The sequence below is a fragment of the Emydura macquarii genome, unplaced genomic scaffold (genome assembly GCF_026122565.2).
Source record: "Emydura macquarii macquarii isolate MOO-44397 ecotype Brisbane River unplaced genomic scaffold, CSIRO-AGI_Emac_v2 contig_1230, whole genome shotgun sequence".
NCBI classification, from domain to species: Eukaryota; Metazoa; Chordata; order Testudines; family Chelidae; genus Emydura; species Emydura macquarii.
In genome coordinates, this window is record NW_027131367.1 from 87,267 (window position 1) to 105,746 (window position 18,480).

Below are 18,480 nucleotides of genomic sequence, written 5' to 3' on the forward strand. Positions count from 1 at the left end.
CTACAGCGCGAGCAGCAGCTACGGTAAGGTTTCCATAGAGACGGCCGGGGCCTACTCTGCAGAGATCCATTCCGCTGCCGCCGCTTAGAGAGCAACTTGTGAGTTTCTCCCCTCCCGGGCGCCTGCATCGTCCTCCCGTGTATCCTACCGCGGCGCCTGCGTGTCGTCCCCCTCTTCCGATCCTCCACCGCGGCGCCCGCTTGTCGTCCCCCGCCCCCGATCTTCCCCCGTTTCCTTGGCGCCCGCCCCTCATATCCCACCGGGGCACTCGGCCAGTTGCCCATGCGTCGCCCTTCCCCACCAGGGCCCTCCGTTGTCCTCCCTCCTTCCCATATTTCACCAGGGCGACCAGGCAGTTGCCTGTGTTGAACCCTAACCAACTAGATCAATATATGTTCACAAATCAGCAATTCCAGTTCCTCTTGTATGTTAACCAGGCTTCTAGCATACATGTACAGGCTATTAAATAATTTCTTCTCTTGATTAATTTTGTTCTCAGGATCTCAAATTAGTGTTGTGCTCATTTCTTCCCTCTTTTTACCCTCCCCATTTGCTATTAGTTTAACCTCCTCCTGACTATTCTAGCCAGCCTGTCCCCAAGAAGACTGCTCTCCCTTCTACTGAGTTGGAGGCCAGGCAAACTATACAGTCCCCTCTCTCCATAGAAGTTGGACCAATGTTCCACAAAGCCTCTACCCTACACCACTTCACCTAGCTTGCAATTCACTTCCATACTTTTCTGTCTTCCTTTACTTATGGGACAGGAGGAATCTCAGAGAAGATTGTTTGGTCAGTCTTCTTCAACTTGCTTCAGAGTTTCCTGTGATGATCATCTACTATCTGTGAGTTGCTGCATCTTGGCAAGTTATTAGTGCTATGAACCATCACTTAAACATCAGTGATTAGTTAGATAGATTTTTAGTTCTCTGAGGTAATATATCTTAGGGTTTTATACTGCCACCCTTTACTATAGTATCTGAACATCTTTCATGTGAAATAGCTTGGTGCTAATGAAGTCACTTGTTCACTTAATGGAGTCACTAGTTCTTCCTTTTTGAGGTACAGAAAATCTGCTTGGGCTATGTTGGCTTTTTAATTGTTTGTTTTTTGGATGTGGGGATAACAATGACTGATTGCTGTGAATGTCATTCTAGTTACAGTGGAAAAAGCTTTATTAAAGAGGAAGTTTTTGCAGAATTTCATAAAAATGATCAGACTTTGGATTGACATAATCTTTTCTGGTGTTCCACAGCTGGATCTTCTCAAATGAGAGTGCTTCATTCTTGGCTCAAATGTGCTTGTTCTGGGCTTTGTGCTATATATTGACTCAGGGAAAGACATCTGTTTTAGCAGTTCATAGATTGAAATGCTTAAACTGGTAATGGAGATGAATGGGGAACCAGTGGAGGGACTGAAGTAAAGGCTTGATGTGCTCGTGGAAACCTAAACAATGGAGGACTCAGACAGCCACTCTTTGCATCAGCTAAAGCTTTGTATTTGTTTTCACATTCTACTTAAGATTACTGCACTTCAGTGTATCTGATCTGGGAAGTGACAAATGCATGTATCATTGTGGCCAGCTTTTCATCCAGGAGGTAGGGGTAAAGTTTCCTAGTGCATTGGAGATGAAAAAAGATGTTTTTAGCCACAAATGCTACCTAGTGAACTAAGCTTTAGTGGTGACTCAAATAGGACCCCAATGCTTTGAACCATTCTGACAAAAAGGGGCTGTATGTCTTTGACAGAAAGGTGAAGGTGAGCAGAGTTCTAGCTAGCTCTTAAAAGTGTTTTCCCTCTTCCAGCCAGAATCACTTGGTCTTGTCTGGGATGGTCTGAGCCAGCAGCTTTTCATCCGACATCTGATCTTTTATAGACGTAATATTTTAGTAGTGGTAGTTGTTGGATCAGTGGCAAATGAGATAAACATTTGAGTGTCATTAGCATTTTGTTGGCAGCTGAGCCCATGGCATCTCACAATCGAAGTGGTCTCATATAGATATTTGATATGGAGTCTAATGAGATTCTGCATGATAGGGCCTTTGGGGAAGAGGACCATTCATCACCATTCTTTGGGTTCAACTGGAGAGAAGTGATTGGAAGCATTGTAATGTTGTGATCTACCCCTGCTGTCTTATGTAGACAGTTTAGCAGTATTTTGTCATCTTTTGTATGAAAAATTTGCAGATACATCCTGCAATATGAACATGGAAATCTTGCCTGTGTCCATGACCATTAGGCGTAGGCATGCGCATGGGGTGTGCCGAGTGTGCCCAGACACACTCTAATGCACGGGTATCATACATACCTTTTTTATCCAGCCCGCAAACTTTTTTGACGTGTCCGCGGTGCCATCTTTCTGCATTTAAAGGTGCCGCTGAAAGAGTGGAGGGCACACGATCTTTTGGCGGACGGAGCTGCGAGATTTTGCGGTGGATGGGAGCACGCTGCGATCTGCCGCCAAAATACCCTCTCTCGCGTCATTTCTTGGTGGAGACTATGACACAGCAAGAATTCCACCGGCAGGTAATTCAAATGTTGCCCACCAGCGGAATTGAGTTTGACACCTCTGATAAAGATTCCCTGGGTGCACACCCTAATGAAATGTGCTGCGCACGCCTATGCCATTAGGAAGTAATTTTTGGTAGCACCAGAGCTGTGTCTTTACTGTAATCTGAACTGAAGCTTGATTGTGAAACATCCAGGATGTTGGCCCAGTTGCTGTTTAAAAGAATGCAGCAATTTTCACCACACTTTATAAATACCTGTTATAGTTTTAGTAACTCCATATTGTGAATACTGCTGCTCTCATAGGCAAATGCTTTCCTCCCGTTATTAGGTTCTATATTTTTTAAGCTTTCTTCATTCCCGTCAAAACCAAGAAAACCGAAGGGAATAGAACAACACCCCCCTGCCATGATAATTTTCTCTCTGTTAATTACTATTTTCAATGATAGTTAACATTTGTGTGTGTGTGTGATTTAACACTTTCTCTAAATGTAAAATGAAAGATTCTGTAAAAGTAAAGATTGATTTACTCGAAGTTTCATGCTGTTTAACTTCCTTTTGAAAAATTGTGACTTCAGTTTGACAGAAACTTAAGGGGAGGTGGTAGAGTGGTCTTAAGCTGGACTGCTACAAAGCTCTTGTCTAAAGATTGTATTGCTAAGTTTAGCAAATGAAGCATGTGTCAGATTTTTTTTAAAGCAGTTATGAAAGTGTTTTGATAACACCCTGTTTATAGGCTATCACAAAAGCCTCTTTTATTTAACAGAGCAGAAACTGTTCGGTGCAGTTTGAAATATTTTGAGATGATTCAGCCCACTAATGGATTTTGAACTACTGACAATATTGTTACCTTCTGTGTATAAACTTGGCATTTGTTCCTTTGCATTAGAAATATTTTACTTAATAACATTTGTGGCTGTATTAATAGCCAAATGCATTTGGAGCAGCAGCAGCTAAAAGTAGTAAGAGGGAGATATAAAAAGAACAGACCTTTCTGTAATGTTGTCTCATAAGTACAACAAGCACAAAAGAAACACTGCTCATAAATGCCCAGTAATGTTGCTTTTGGTAGGAAATATCCATCTCTGCCTACTCAAGTAAAAAGAGTGTATTATGGCACTGGGAACACCTTCTCTTTCTATATATACAACCATCAAATTTAATCTGGAGAGCGTATTCCGTTTACTTTTTCATCCTTTAATGGGAATGGGAATGACAGTGGCAAAACTGAGGTACAGCAAATTTAAAAACCTCTCCAGACCACTGATTCTTCTAGCAATGGTTACTATGGCCGGGTCTACGCTGCCATGCTGGGTCGACATGTGATATGCTAGTTACTTTACTTAACTAGCATATCTCATGTCGACTTACTTACATCTATGCAGCATGGTGTCTTCATAACTCTGTGTCGATGGGAGAGCATCTCCTGCAAGGTTACCTTCTGCCTTTCGGGGAGGTGGACTAATTGAGTTGATGGGAGAGCGCTCTTCCATCAATTGAGCAGGTCTACACAGACTTGCTCAATTGATGCTGCTGCATCGATGCCTGTCCCTGTGGCAGTGTAGAAGTGCCTGATATGATTTGTCAGAGAAAGACAAAGCCTTCTCAGAATACTATGCTTATCATTTCCATCCTGACCCCCATAGACTAAATTTTAAGCCCCCGAAGAATGACATTTGTCAGGTCTATGAGTAAAAGAAATTATGTTTAAACTGTGGCAATCTTTTGGAACAGGGATATTTTATCAGGTTTGCTGACCTGAAAATCTGTCTTGCATTTTAAGAGATTAAAGAGTCACCATTGGAAAGACATGCTTGTCTGATTTATTGTTCTGTGTATCCCCATGCCTATACAGGCAGCATTATCCGTAATAACTGACACAGAATAATACTGTGCTGTGAGAGCATCTGTACTGACTCCAGAGATTTAGGAAAAGGGGCTGAGCAGAGGCTATCATACATTATTTTTACAGCACCCAGGAGTGTGTTTGGCACTTTACAGAATAAATGGAAAGTCATGGTCCCTGTCCTGAAGAATTTATAATATACTAGATGTGATGTAAATGATGAGGATAACAAACGGTAGGAAGAGGGTGAGAAAGAACAAGGGTTACAGCAATAAGATTACATGATTACTTGGTTCAGGCTTGTGCACACTTTGAGAGGTAGATTAAAAGATAAATTAAAAGTATTGTAATTATTTGCCTCGTCTTCTGGGCATTGTGAAAAGAAACTCAAAGATGCATTTGAATGAAGAGAGGATAGTGGCTTGGCAGACTAGAAATGGAAGGGAATGATGTGGAAAAAGGTATCCAGGTGATTGTGAGAGAAGTGGACAAATAACGAATAGAGGCTGGCATCATCAGCAGAATGAAAAGATCAGGGAGGAAATGAAATAAGAGACCATTTTGGATTGTGATGAGTGAAGTTATCTCCTTTTAAGAGGAGCAAAATACATGTGTGAGGCACAACTGTTCAGGGCTGGAGTAGGATTTTCTAGCCCTAAAAAATTGGAATCTGTAAAGGAAAACATAACTATGTCTCTTAGGTGTGAATTTTTTCACACCACTGAGCCACATAGCTAGGTTGACCTAAATTTTAGGTGTAGACCAGGCCTCAGTCTGGGTTCATGGCTAATGGGAGTGAGATTGTATATAAGAGGGGGTGCTCTTAGAGACGTGAGGATCATTCACTGCCACATACCAGAAGACCAGGCGGAGCGAGAAAAGGAAGGCAGAAGAGAGGAACTCTGCATAGCCTGAAATACTGATTAGACCTCAGACTCGCAGGAGGAGAGAGATCAAACCAAAGGATCACTGTAACACTCTAGTGCTTTTTAAGAGTAAAGTGATTGTGGATAAGACATTCTTTTGCTTAAAGCTTGTGTTCCTTGCCTTCCTACCACGTTGTCCCTGAAGTGGTCAAACTAGAAGCCCAGAGTGTTCACAACAACTGTGGAACAACAACTGTGGAACTCTGAGGTATCGTGTAGGGAGGTTGGGAGGGCTGAGGCATTGACTCTAGGGTCTGGGGACAACTGGACAGTGGAGTCCCATGTTCCAAAGAAGGGATCAGACAAGGGGTCTGGGCCTGGAACTATGCCTTACAGACCCAGAGCTAGGAATTGTGATCAGGTTCTGCCCAGACCTTGTGGTTTATGAACATGTGGGATTGAGCAGTTGGGTCCAGTCAGAACAGACATGTCCATCCAGAAGGGAACTGGGCCAAGTTGTGACAGACACACCTTAGGAATTTAACACGTTAGTTAACTCATGTTAAAAATACTCCTTTTTTCCTATTGTAGACATGGCCAAGAAGTTTAAAAGCAAAAATGGATAAGATGGAATGTGTGGCATTGCGAAAAGACCATCTGTGTAGGAATATTCCACCTGTGCAAGATAGCCTTCACCTGCATAATTGTCCTTCAGGGGAATTTTAACAGGCAGTGTAGGAAAATGCAGGACACCCATAATCTGACCTTAAATTTAACACCTTCTTCCCACGTTTACAGCTAGTGATTTTGGTATCTTGTGGACTATTCTCATCTCAATGGGCTTTTGAAATCCCAATTACCTTTCAGAAAATGGAGGAAAAGAAGAAATTGGTGAAGGGATGAAGAGGAACACCGACATGAAGAATGGTCCAGTGGTTCAAGTGCTCTCCTGGGATTCAGGACGCCTGAGTTAAATTTCCTGCTTCACTGCAGACTTCCCGTGTGACATTGGGCAAGTCTCTGAGTCTTCTGTGCCTCAGTTTTCCATCTCCTTGATAGGGATAATTAAGGATAAGATTATATCATGGAGGTCATGGAAGTCATTGGTTCTGTGACTTTCAGAGACCTTCGTGACATTTTCTGCTTCAGCCCCAGGACAGGGGCCCGGAGCTGTCAGCTAGCGGGGGCCCCACAGTTCCTCCTTCTGCAGTGGGGCTTGGGCTCTCATCCCTCCCTGCTTGGGTTTTGTCATTCCCCCCACCAGCCCTCCTCCCCATTATTTTTAGTAAAAGTCACAGACAGGTCACAGGCTTCCATGAATCTTTGTTTATTGGCTGTGACTTGTCCGTGACTTTTACTAAAATTAACCATGACAAAATCTTAATCTTAGTACTTCCTGTCTCACTGAGGTGTTGTGAGGAAAAATACATTTAAAAGATTGTGAGACTTTCAGATATTGTGGTACGGGGTTATATAAGTATGTCAGATAAATAGGTTCCTATTCTAGCCATGGCCAATATCTGATATTTCAGAAAAAGTTAAAGTCCACAAGACATCTAGTTACTTATGCAATACAATAGATGGAGTGTGGAGAAGTGGATGGTTGGAGGGGAGACATTTTCACTCGTCAGGCTCCAGTCAGTAACTGTCTTCTGTTTTAGGCTCAACAATGTTACAAACAGAGAAAGAACTAAATGAACTTCTTGTGTGGAAAGAACAAGAATGGAAAGAGCTACAAGCTCGCCAACTCTGTTTTCAGAAGACAACTTTGCAGGATACCAGAAAGCAGCTCCAAGAAATGCATAAAAAATTCAACAGGTTAAAAGAAGATTTCACCTATAATCTGAGAGTTCTGGAAGAGAGAGACCGAGAGCTAGAGCGTTATGATTCCATGTTTACTCGTTTGAAAACAGCTGAAAATGCTAAACAGGCAGAGGTTAGTGATCTTAGGATACAGCTGGATAAGCTGCAACAAACACTTATCAAGGAAACCCAGAAACAAGAGGATCTGAAGTATCAATATCAACAAAAACTTAAAGAACATCAGTTAGAGCTGGAGCGGCTGCAAAGGTAAGAGAGATTTTTCTTTATAGTGCTATCCTGGAAAAGTAGAAATTCAGCCTCTGAAATGAGTGTCTATGGATGTGATAAAGCAATAGGTTCTTTTACATTAAAAAGGAGGTATGTACAAATTTGACAAGCAGATTAAAAGCTCCACTCTGGTGAGCTATGCTTAGCACAGGAACAGAGTTGGGATCTGCAAAGGTAGCTGTAAGCCCCCTTTACAGCATCTGTATTCTATCTCTAGTGGAGGACTTCCAAACCTCTGGCATTAAGTGAGAGCAGCTGCAGAGCTTCTCTCAAATGGAGCAGCATACATCTAAGATAAAAACTCTGTGGGGTGGTTTGCTGTAGAGATGGATTTCAGAGATGATAGAGGGGAGGCTTTTCCTATGTGATATGGGGATTGAGACACTTGTGGATGAATCAGGAGGTATAGGTAAGTGTGCTTATCTTAGTATAGTTTACACAGGGCAAGTATATTTGTCTAAAGTGTGCCAAGGGTTAAAGGGATACTATCAGTTTAAAAGTTACACATTTGTCTGAATTTCGCCTACTATTGTAGAAGTAACACCTAAGAACTCTGCACTGTCCCATTGTCTTCAACGCACGTGGGTACTGCAGTTACAGTTATAGAATCAGGGCCTTAAAAAGGATTAGCATAGCGAATTAAATGTCTGACCTATCAGACCTCATCCTCCAAGAAAATCTGCATAACACTTTCGAAACATGAGGCTGGGAGCTTAAATTAATAACTTTGATTGACAATAAAAATCATGAACTGAATAAAGACACTGGATTTTTGGCTTATTACAATGATCTATAATCCACTAACAACCCACCCCCAGCTGCCTTTCCCCCCCATGACTGGAGGCATGTTAATGGGCAGCTTCACTGTGAATGGTCCCTTGAAATGTGTTACCTGCTTATTCTAAACAATCTGTTCCACCTTGAATTTAGCTGTTACACTCTGAGTATGTTTCCAAGACCTGAAGAAGAGCTCTGTGTAAGTTTGAAAGCTTGTCTCTCTCAAAAACAGAAGTTGGTCCAATAAAAGATATTACCCCACACACTTCGTCGCTCTAAATTAAAGAAGGGATAGTCTACATTTAAAGTGACACAGCTGTATTGGTACAAGTATGCCACTGCTGTAAGAGCGCTTGTATAGCCATGTTATGTCGATGGGAGAGGGCTCTCCTACTGACATAATAAAACCACCCAAGTGAGCGGCAGTAGCTATATTGGTGGGAGAGCACTGTCCACACAAGCGCTTATGCCGGCAAAACTTATGTCAGTCAGGGATGTGTTTTTTTTTCACACCCCTGAGCAACAAAAGTTATGCATTCGTAAGTGCTAGTATAGACAAGGCCTGAATCACAGTTAAAGCTAAGAGCAGGTCTACACTTAAAATGCTGCAGCAGTAGCACTAAAGTGAAGATGCTCGTACACCAACGGGAGAGCTTCTCCTATGGGTGTAGTTAATCCATCTCCCTGACAGTCCGTAGGTATGTTGATGGGAGAAGCTGTCCCATCGACATAGTGCTGTCTACCCAGGGGGTTAGGTTGGTGTAACTACATTGCTCAAGGGTGGACAGCGATATAGTTATACCAATATAGGTCTGTAGTATAGACCTGGCTTAATTTCGTCATTTTGCTGCTGTTCAGAGCCCCTGTGTGTAGATTTATGAACCTTGAAATTGGGAAAAGTTCATGTAACTACTATCCCATTTTTAAATGGGTGAAATATTCTTTGTGTAACTTGACTCTTGTCCAGGTGAAATGTTATTTTGTCATAGGATTACCTTGGACATAGGTTGTACCTTGGATTTTTAAATGGGTAAAGAATTGCTCTGTGTAAACTTGAAAGCTTGTCTCTCTCACAAACAGAAGATGGTCCAATAAAAATATATTTTTTTAAATGAGTGGATTTTTAAATGGGTGAAATATTCTTTGTGTAACTTTACTCTTGTACCAGGTGAGATGTTGTTTGTCATAGGATTACCTTGGATGTAGGTGAATTAGGTAAAAGCCGATCATTAATCATTAATTTTTTTATGCAACATTATCAGACAATAATAATTATAACACTTAGCACTTTTTATACAGAGATTACAAGTAGTTTCCAAAGCTGGGTAAATACCATCTCCCCATTTTTACATATGAAAAAAATGAGGCACAGAGGAACCTAATCAATGAACCAGAACTAAGTGATGTCCCAGAAATGTTCTATCTCAGAAATATCAGAGAGGAATTTAATTGATCAGAATTCAAATCTGTATAAATTCTTATAAAAAGCTTTAACTTTAGGTGACAAATATGAGGAACTGTCCCAAATTGAGGTGTCAATAGAGGAGGTTTTGGGAAAAATTGATACACAGTAATAAGTCACCAGGATCAGATGGTATTCCCCCAAGAATTCTGAAGAAATTCAAGTATGAAATTTCAGAACTACTAAATGTGGTATGTAACCTATCACTTAAATTAACTTCTGAACCAGATGACTGGAGGATAGCTAATGTGATGCCAATTTTTTAAAAAAGCTCTAGAGCTGATCTTGGCAGTTATATGCCAGTAACCCTAACTTCAGTACCTGACAAATTTGTTGAAACTATATTAAAGAACAGAATTATCAGACACTTCGATGAACGCAGTTTGTTGGGGAAGAGTCAACATGGCTATTGTGAAGGGAAATCATGCCTCACCAATCTATTAGAATTCTTTGAGGGTGTCAACAAACATGTGGACGGGGGTGATCAAGTGGATATAGTTACTTGGACTTTCAGAAAGCCTTTGACAGGGTCCCTCACCAAAGGGTCTTAAGCAAAAGAAGGAGTCATGGGATAAGAGGGGAGGTCCTCTCATGGATCAGTAACTGGTTAAAAGACAGGAAACAAGGGGTATGAATAAATGGTCAGATTCTCAGAATGAAGAGAGGTAAATAGAGGTGCCCCAGAGATCTGTACTGAGACCAGGGCAGTTCAACATATTCATAAATGATCTGGAAAAAGGAGTGAACAGTGATGTGGCAAAATTTGGAGATGATACAAAGCTACTCAAGATAGTTATGTCCCTTTGTAACTCTTTGCAGTCTGCTTTGGATCTCACAAACCTGGGTAACAGGGCAACAAATTGGCAAATGAAATTCAGCATTGATAAATGTGAAGTAAAGTGTACTGGTAAATATAATTGCAGCTATACATACAAAATGATAGGATCTAAATTAGCTGTTCTCACTCAAAAAAGATCTTGAAGTCATTGTGGATAGTTCTCTGAAAACATCTGCTAAACATGCAGCGGCAGTCAAAAAAGCTAACAGAATGTTAGGAATCATTAGGAAAGGGATAGTGACATTATGATATTTTCTGTCTTATTATCTATTTAAATCCATGGTACACTCACACCTTGAATTCTACATGCAGTTCTGGTCACCCCATCTCAAAAAAGATATATTATGATTGGAAAAGTTACAGAGAAGGGCAACAAAAATGAGGAAGCTTCCATATGAGGAGAGATTAAAATGACTGGGATTTGCCAGTTTAGAAAAGAGATGACCAATGGGGGAGATATGATAGAGGTCAATAAAATCATGACTGGTGTGGGGAAAGTAAATAAGGAAGTGTTATTTACTCCTTCTCATAACACAAAAACTAGGGGTCACCAAATGAAATCAATAGGCAGCAAGTTTAAAACAAACAAAAGGAAATACTTCTTCACACAATGCACAACTATGGAATTCATTGTCGGGATGGCCAAAACTATAATGGGGTTCAAAAAAGAATTAAAAAGTTCATGGAGGATAGGTCCACCATTGGCTATTAGCCAAGATTGTCAGGGATGCTATCCCATCATCTGGGTGTTCCTAGCCTCTGACTGCCAGAAACTGGGAGTGGAAGACGGGATGGATCACTCAATGATTGCCTATTCTGTTCATTCCCTTTGAAGCACCTGGCATTGGCCACTGTCGGAAGATAGGATACTGGGCTAGAGGAACCATTGGTCTGACCCAGTATGGCCATTCGTATGGTCAATACTTATTAAAACATAACAGGACACTTATTACTTGAGGCTTCTGTAAGACCTTTAATTAGTCTAATTGTTTTGAAATGTTTCTCTAATATTGAGACAATTAGAGCAGGGGTGTCAAACTCATTTGCTATGGCAGGCCAGATTTGAATTAAATGTACTTCAAGTGGGCCATACATACCATAAATCGAAATACTAGGCAATTTTGGAGCGCTGCTGCCGGAGTACACAGATCTCATGGCAACATGCGCCACCATGAGATCTCGTGGCGTTGTACCCTCTGACGGCAGCGTGCGCCGTCGCCAGAGAGTACCATGCAGCGAGATGTCGCGGCAGTGCGCGCTGCTTCTAGGGCCCAGACCAAAAAGGTTTGACACCCCTGAATGAGAGAGTAGTAAGAGATAGTGGACAAGAGAACTTCCCACTGCATACTCTCAGTAAGTTCATTCACTTATATTTATTTGTCTGTTGAAGATGGAAATAACTAAAATAATTAAAAGTTAAAATCATTAAGTGCTCTTGGATGTATAAAAGATATGTGTAAGGTACACAATGATAAAATATGCTTTAAGAACCAAAACCATTAACTAAATTTTACTTAAAATCAGATTAAAAGAAAAATTTCATAAAAACCATCGCTATTTTAAACAGACTCAGGCAATCATCCCAACATTAGATCACCATAACTAACTTTTCTCAACAGTATCTAGCTGGATGTTGAAGGTCTTTGTTGTTTTTGTGAATCTGAATTTGTCTAGCTTAGTGGGAGATTTGCATATGAGAAGTGCTTGTTGGAGAAATGGAACAAGTAGCCAGTTCAAATGGCAACTTGCCACGTTTTTGACTTATAAATAGTAGTGTCTGAGTGCATTTTGTTCTTGTTTCCAGTGCAAAAGATCAAGGATCTTCCAAGGACTCAGCTCTGCTTAGAAATGTGGCCTTTAATAAGTTGGTCAGCATTATTATTACTAATTTTAAAAATGTCATTTAAGTTGGTGATTTTCTTGCACTGAGAAAATTTTAATAAATAATGTGATAGACAACTGTGCCTGTAATGTGGCTTATAAACTTGAAGTAAGATTATTTGTAGCAGCTGTGACAGGGTGAAGGCCTTGCTCTGTCTACAGAAACTATTATGAGACCTTCGGTTGTTAAACACTGCCCTGTAGTTTATGTACATTGCTTTTTCCACCACCTTGCTGATCCAAACACCACATCATTTACAACATCAACTTTTTCCTCAGCCATCTACTGAGGAGAGAGAAGAAATCTTTCCATCCAGAGATCCTTCTTGGTTCTGGCTCCACTAGCCTGCCTCTCTCTTCAGCACTTCCTTCCTGTGCCCCTTCTACCCTCTGTGTTAATGGGCTAATTAACTCTTTAATCCTCCCCAGCACATTCTAATCTGCTAATAAGGACAATCAGGTCCACCCTGGTGGTTGGGGGGGATTAATTAACATTTAAGAGATCAGAATGCTCAGCTCAGCCTAGCTGTTGGTTCCCAGCAGTCTATCATACAGTCCCACAGTTGGTCTTGGATAGTGTGCCTATAACGGGACTGCTGATTTATAGTTTTGTACAGAATTGTTGAATTTTGATATAATTTCTGTAAGGGATAAATTGAACCTATATTCTTGGGTCACCAGCTCACAGCTGGATATTGGCAAACTAAATGAAATAAAAGACAATAATGACTCAATATTGGAGTTTGATTTAATGTGTTAAAGAAGGAGAGGACCTATGCTTTTCATGTCACTTAAGTAACAGGGAAGGAAGAATGAGCCATTCAAAACTGGTTTTTGGTAGATTGTATAAGGAGTACCAGAGCAAATAACTTGTCTTTGCTATAAAACTAAGTCATTTTCTGTAATGAAAAGAAAGAGAATAAAGCATACTGAGTTAGAATGCCACCTAACTAGCAAGAGATTTGTTTTCTGGGTGCACAAGTCCATGGGGCTGGATGCAGTGCATCCGAGGGCACTGAGGGAATTGGCCAATGGCTCTGCAATCACATCAGCCATTATCTTTGAAAATTCATGGCGATTGGGGGAGGTCCTGGATGATTGGAAAAGGCAAATATAGTGCCCATCTTCAAAAAAGGGAAGAAAGAGGAACCGGGGAATTACAGACCAGTCAGCCTCACGTCAGTCCCCGGAAAAATCATGGAGCAGGTCCTCAAGGAATCCATTTTGAGGCACTTGGACGAGAGGAAGGTGATTAGGAGCAGTAAGCATGGATTCACCAAGGGCAAGTCATGCCTGACCAACCTGATTGCCTTCTATGATGAGATGACTGACTTTGTGGATCTGGGGAAAGCAGTGGACGTGATATACCTTGACTTTAGCAAAGATTTTGATATGGTCTCCCACAGTATTCTTATCAGCAAGTTAAAGAAGTATGGGTTGGATGAATGGACTATAAGGTGGATAGAAAGCTGGCTAGATCATCAGGCTCAACGGGTAGTGATCAACGGCTCGATGTCTAGTTGGCAACAGATAACAAGCAGAGTGCCCCAGGGGTCGGTGCTGGGGCCAGTTTTGTTCAACATCTTCATTAATGATCTGGAGAAGATTGCACCATCAGCAAGTTTGCAGATGACAATAATCTGGGGGGGAGTGGTAAATACGCTGGAGGGTAGAGAAAGGATACAGAGTGACCTAGACAAATTGGAGGACTGGGCCAAAAGAAATCTGATGAGTTTTAACAAGGACAAGTGCAGAGTCCTGCTCTTAGGACAGAAGAATCCCATGCACTTCTACAGACTGGGGACTGACTGGCTAGGCAGCAGTTCTGCAGAAAATGACCTGGGGGTTACAGTGGATAAGAAGCTGGATACAAGTCAACAGTGTGCTTTATTGCCAAGAAGTCTAACAGCGTATTGGGCTGCATTAGTAGGAGCATTGCCAGCAGATCCAGGGAAATGATTATTTCCTTCTATTCGGCAGTGGTGAGGCCACAATTGGAGTATTGTATCCCATTTTGGGCCCCCCACTACAGAAAGGATGTGGACAAATTGGAAAGAGTCCAGTGGAGTGTAAGAAAAATTATTAGGGGTGGAGCATATGACTTATGAGGAGAGGCTAAGAGAACTAGGCTTGTTTAGCCTTCAGAAGAGAAGAATGAGGGGGGATTTGATAGCAGGTTTTAACTGCCTGAAAGGGGGTTCCAGGGAAAATGGAACTAAACTGTTCGCAGTGGTAGTAGATGGCAGAACTAGGAGCAGTGGTCTCGTGTTGCAGTGGGGGATGTCTTTGTTGTATATTAGGAAAAGCTCTTTCACTAGGATGGTGGTGAAGCAGTGGAATGGGTTACTTAGGGAGGTGATGGAATCTCCATCCTTAGAGGTTTTTAAGGTGCAGCTTGACAAAGCCCTGGCTGGGATGATTTAGTTGTGGTTGGTCCTGCTTTGAGCAGGAGGTTGGAGTAGATAACCTCCTGAGGTCCCTTCGAACCCTAATCTTCTATGATTCTAAGATGCATATTACCCCTCTGACGTGTAGTTGCCACCTCCTGATGTGGTAAGGTACCACCCTTTGATATGGTAAGATGCCATCCATTTACCTTGTACCAGATGGTTTGGTCAAAACCTCCCTATTCACCATATTAACAAGACATTTCTATCTATTATAGTGTCATTTAGAGAGGTCAGTAAGCCCTTGTTATCTTTGGGGTATTAGGATGTCCTGGTACCTTTTTGGACTGTGCTTGTGCCTAGCACTTCTTTGGAATATGTGTTTGTAATACCAGCTCTTTTCTTGCCATTTACTGTGAGTGTGCCAGCATTCACAGCATGACTTCTGCTAACTTTGCTTTATAACAGCAGGGCTTGGCCTCCTTTGCTCAGGCCTCATGCCTGGCCTGTTAAACTTGTCCTCATGTCTCAGGCTCTCACTTTTTACTACACAGCTGAACATGAGACCCTGGTGTGATGCTATGGCTAAGGGTTTTATGTAATCCTTGGAGGCATAACCAGAGGAATATCAAATAGGACCGAAGAGGTGGTATTTCCTCTGTTTATGATATTGACGAGACCATTAGTATAATATTGTGTCCAGTTTTGGTTTCTCTGCTTTTAATAAGGATGTTGAAAAATTAGAGAAGGTTCATTAAAGAGCCACCAGAATGAGCTGAGATCTGGAAAGCGGCCTTTCAGTAAGAGACTGAAGAAGCTCAATCTATTTAGCTTATCAAAGATAAAGTTCAGAGGATGTTTGATCATGCTGTAGTACCCACACAGGAAGAAGAAATCTGATGTCAGCGGGCTCTTTAACCCATCAGAGAAAGGCATAATGAGATTCAATATCTGGAAATTGAAGCTAGACAAATTCAAACTTGAAATGAGTCACAAATTTCTAACAATAAAGGTATTTAACCACTGGACAACTTGTAAGGGATGTGGTGGAGTCACCTGAAGTCTTTCATTCATCAGGCCAGATTTACACTATAGCATTTTGACAGCCTAGCTATGTCTGTTAGGGGTGATGTTTCATACTTTCTAACTGACATAGCAATGCTGGTAAATCCCCCCCATGTAGATACTGCTTATGTTGTCAAGAGTCCTTTTGATGACATAGCTTATGTCATTTAAGGGGGTGTGTGATTTAAGTATACTGGCAAAAGAGTTCTTTTTGCTGGTATAGTCTGTCTCTCAATTAGGGGGCTTTGCTGGTATAGCTGTACTGGCAAACCCTTTGTAGTGTAGATTAGCTCGGATTAAACATCTTTCTAAAAAATATGCTGTAGTTTAACCAGAAGTTATAGCCTATGCCGGAGTTTGAATTAGATATTTATAAGGATCCCTTCTGATCTGAAAATCTTTTACTTGTTAAATATTGTCTGTCTTGTAAGAATTAAAACAGTTACTTTTGTAATTATATGTTGTGAATGGAAAGTTAAGCTGCATTTTTGTTTAAGAAATTTCATTTTTGCAAGTTATATTTCTGAGAGTGCATTCTTGCTGGAAGAACCTTTCACAAGCACATTATCAATAGTTCACAATCAACCACATTTCATATAAATTTGTTTTGTGTTGTTATAGTTCTAAGATTTCAGATATTGACCATCACTGTGAGGAGTATAAGAAGCTGAAGCAGCAGATGGAGAGAAAACTCCAAGAAGTGGAAGGAGAGCTTGCTTTGCAGAAACAGGTACAGCAGTCTATAGAAAACAACTTGGTGTTAAATGAGCCACATTAGGTGGAATTTCTACTTTACAGTCCATCCCTTCTCATAGGAGAATAGAAGGGTGCATTCTAAGTCGATGGTCTTATGTTTATCTGACAACCATTCAGGCAGTGCTTTTAAGCTGTGATGTTAAAATTAATGTATGATGTGCAATGGGCAGTACTGCATGTTGCTTTACATTACTAGGTGTCGTGGTATTTGTGTACTGGTAGTTGCTTTCCTTACTAGCCTGGCAGCCTATGCTTGGGAAGAACTGGCAAGATTATGTTTAGTAAACTGAGGTGGTGTCAGATTCTTTTATATATAGGGATACAGCCAGCACACTGTGCTAAATTGGCTAACCTTGAAATTTCAGGAAAGGTCAGCTTCTGTAAATCAGAAGCAGCTTTGGGCAGGCATATAGGCTAAATAAACACATTAACGTGCCAGCATGCCATACTTCTCTTATTTCAAGATTTCCCCTCCCACTTTTCATGCTATTGTTAACACACAATCATCTGCTGCTATTAATACACAGTTGTCTCATAATGTGAGAATATTTAGGAATGGAATTTGTTTGAGCTCTAGTTGTGTCACCTGATTGAGGGTGTCTTACTACCTATATATTGCGAAACCAACATTTTTTAGGAGAATTTATACTCACTTCATCTTTTAAAAAAAACAACATTTATTTAGGAAGTTTAACAAGTTTTTATATTGCCATGTAAATATCAGAAACAGAATGATAATCATTACAACAGTGAGTTTATGTTTTTGTTTAGCAAAACATGCAATAATATAATAATTAAATCTCTCTATTTAACAAGGGGTTACTTTGACAGGATTATTGGCCTAGTGGATGGTAGAAGCAGTAGACATGATATATTTTGATTTTAGGAAGGCTTTTGACACAATCTCTCACAACTTTCTCATAAGCAAACTAGGAAAATGTGGTCTAGATTCAATTACTATGAAGTGGGTAAACAAATGGCTGAAAGACTATGTTCAAAGAGTAGTTATCAATGGTTCACGGTCCGACTGGGAGGGAGTATCTAGTTGGGGTTCCACAGAGGGTCAGTCCTAGGTCTGGTACAATTCAGTATTTTCATTAATGACTTGGATAATGGAGTGGAGAGTATGCTTATAAAAATTGCAGTTGACATCAAGCTGTGGGGATGGGAGGGAAGCATTTTGGAGGACAGAATTAGAGTTCAAAACAACTTTAACAGATTGGAGAATTGGTCTGAATTCAGATGAAATTTAATAAAGACAAGTGCCAAGTATTTCACTTAGGCAGGAAAAATCAAATGAATAACTATAAAATGGGAAATAACTGGCTAGGTGATAGTACTGCTGAAAAGGATCCGGGGTTACAGTGGATCACAAATTCAATATGAATCAACAGTGTGATGCAGCTGCAAAAAAGGCTAATATTCTGAGATGAATTAACTGGAGTGTCATTTGTATGATTAAGTGTGAAGCTGATAAGTCTTCAGCTATGTTAAATGCTGTTATAAAGAGGATAGTAATCAATTGTTCTCCATGTCCACTGAATATAGGACAAGAACTAATGGTCATAATTTGAAGCAAGGGAGATTTAGGTTAGCCATCAGGTAACTGTTATGTGCTAACTGTAAGGGTAATTAAGCTGTGGAATAGGCTTCCAGTGGTGGTTGTGGAATCCCCATCATTGGAGGTTTTTAAGAACATGTTCAACAACACCTGTCAGGGATGGTTTGGGGGTTTACTTGGTCCTGCCACAATGCAAAGGGCTGGATTTGATGACCTCTTGAGGGCCATTCCATCACTATATTTCTATAATTCTATGATATTATAGTGAATCTCTTTACATCATCCAGGTCATGATATATTGGGTTATTTTATTAACTTGGGTAAAACTACTGACGTTTCTCATCACTTCAACTTTTTTAATAGCTCCAATTGTATTTGTGCCAAAATTTCTGAAGATTTAGATTTTTCTGGTAGTATTCATAGTAACTAGAATAATATATAATTT

The 18,480-nt window shown here is 40.6% G+C and overlaps 1 protein-coding gene across 6 annotated transcripts in view; it reads left to right on the forward strand.

Moving 5' to 3' along the window:
- Positions 1-6,090: 6,090 nt before the first annotated feature.
- CCDC57 (coiled-coil domain containing 57) overlaps positions 6,091-18,480 on the forward strand; it is a 109,754-nt gene continuing 97,364 nt past the window's right edge. For 5 of the 6 annotated variants that reach the window (XM_067547786.1, XM_067547788.1, XM_067547790.1 and 2 more), the window contains exons 1-3: positions 6,091-6,229; positions 6,879-7,287; positions 16,340-16,448. In XM_067547786.1, coding sequence (XP_067403887.1) covers positions 6,887-7,287; positions 16,340-16,448 — 510 coding nt within the window. In that variant the 5' untranslated portion in view covers positions 6,091-6,229; positions 6,879-6,886. Of the gene's footprint in view, positions 6,230-6,472; positions 7,288-16,339; positions 16,449-18,480 lie in introns of those variants that run through there. The other variant, XM_067547787.1, reaches the window with a different exon arrangement.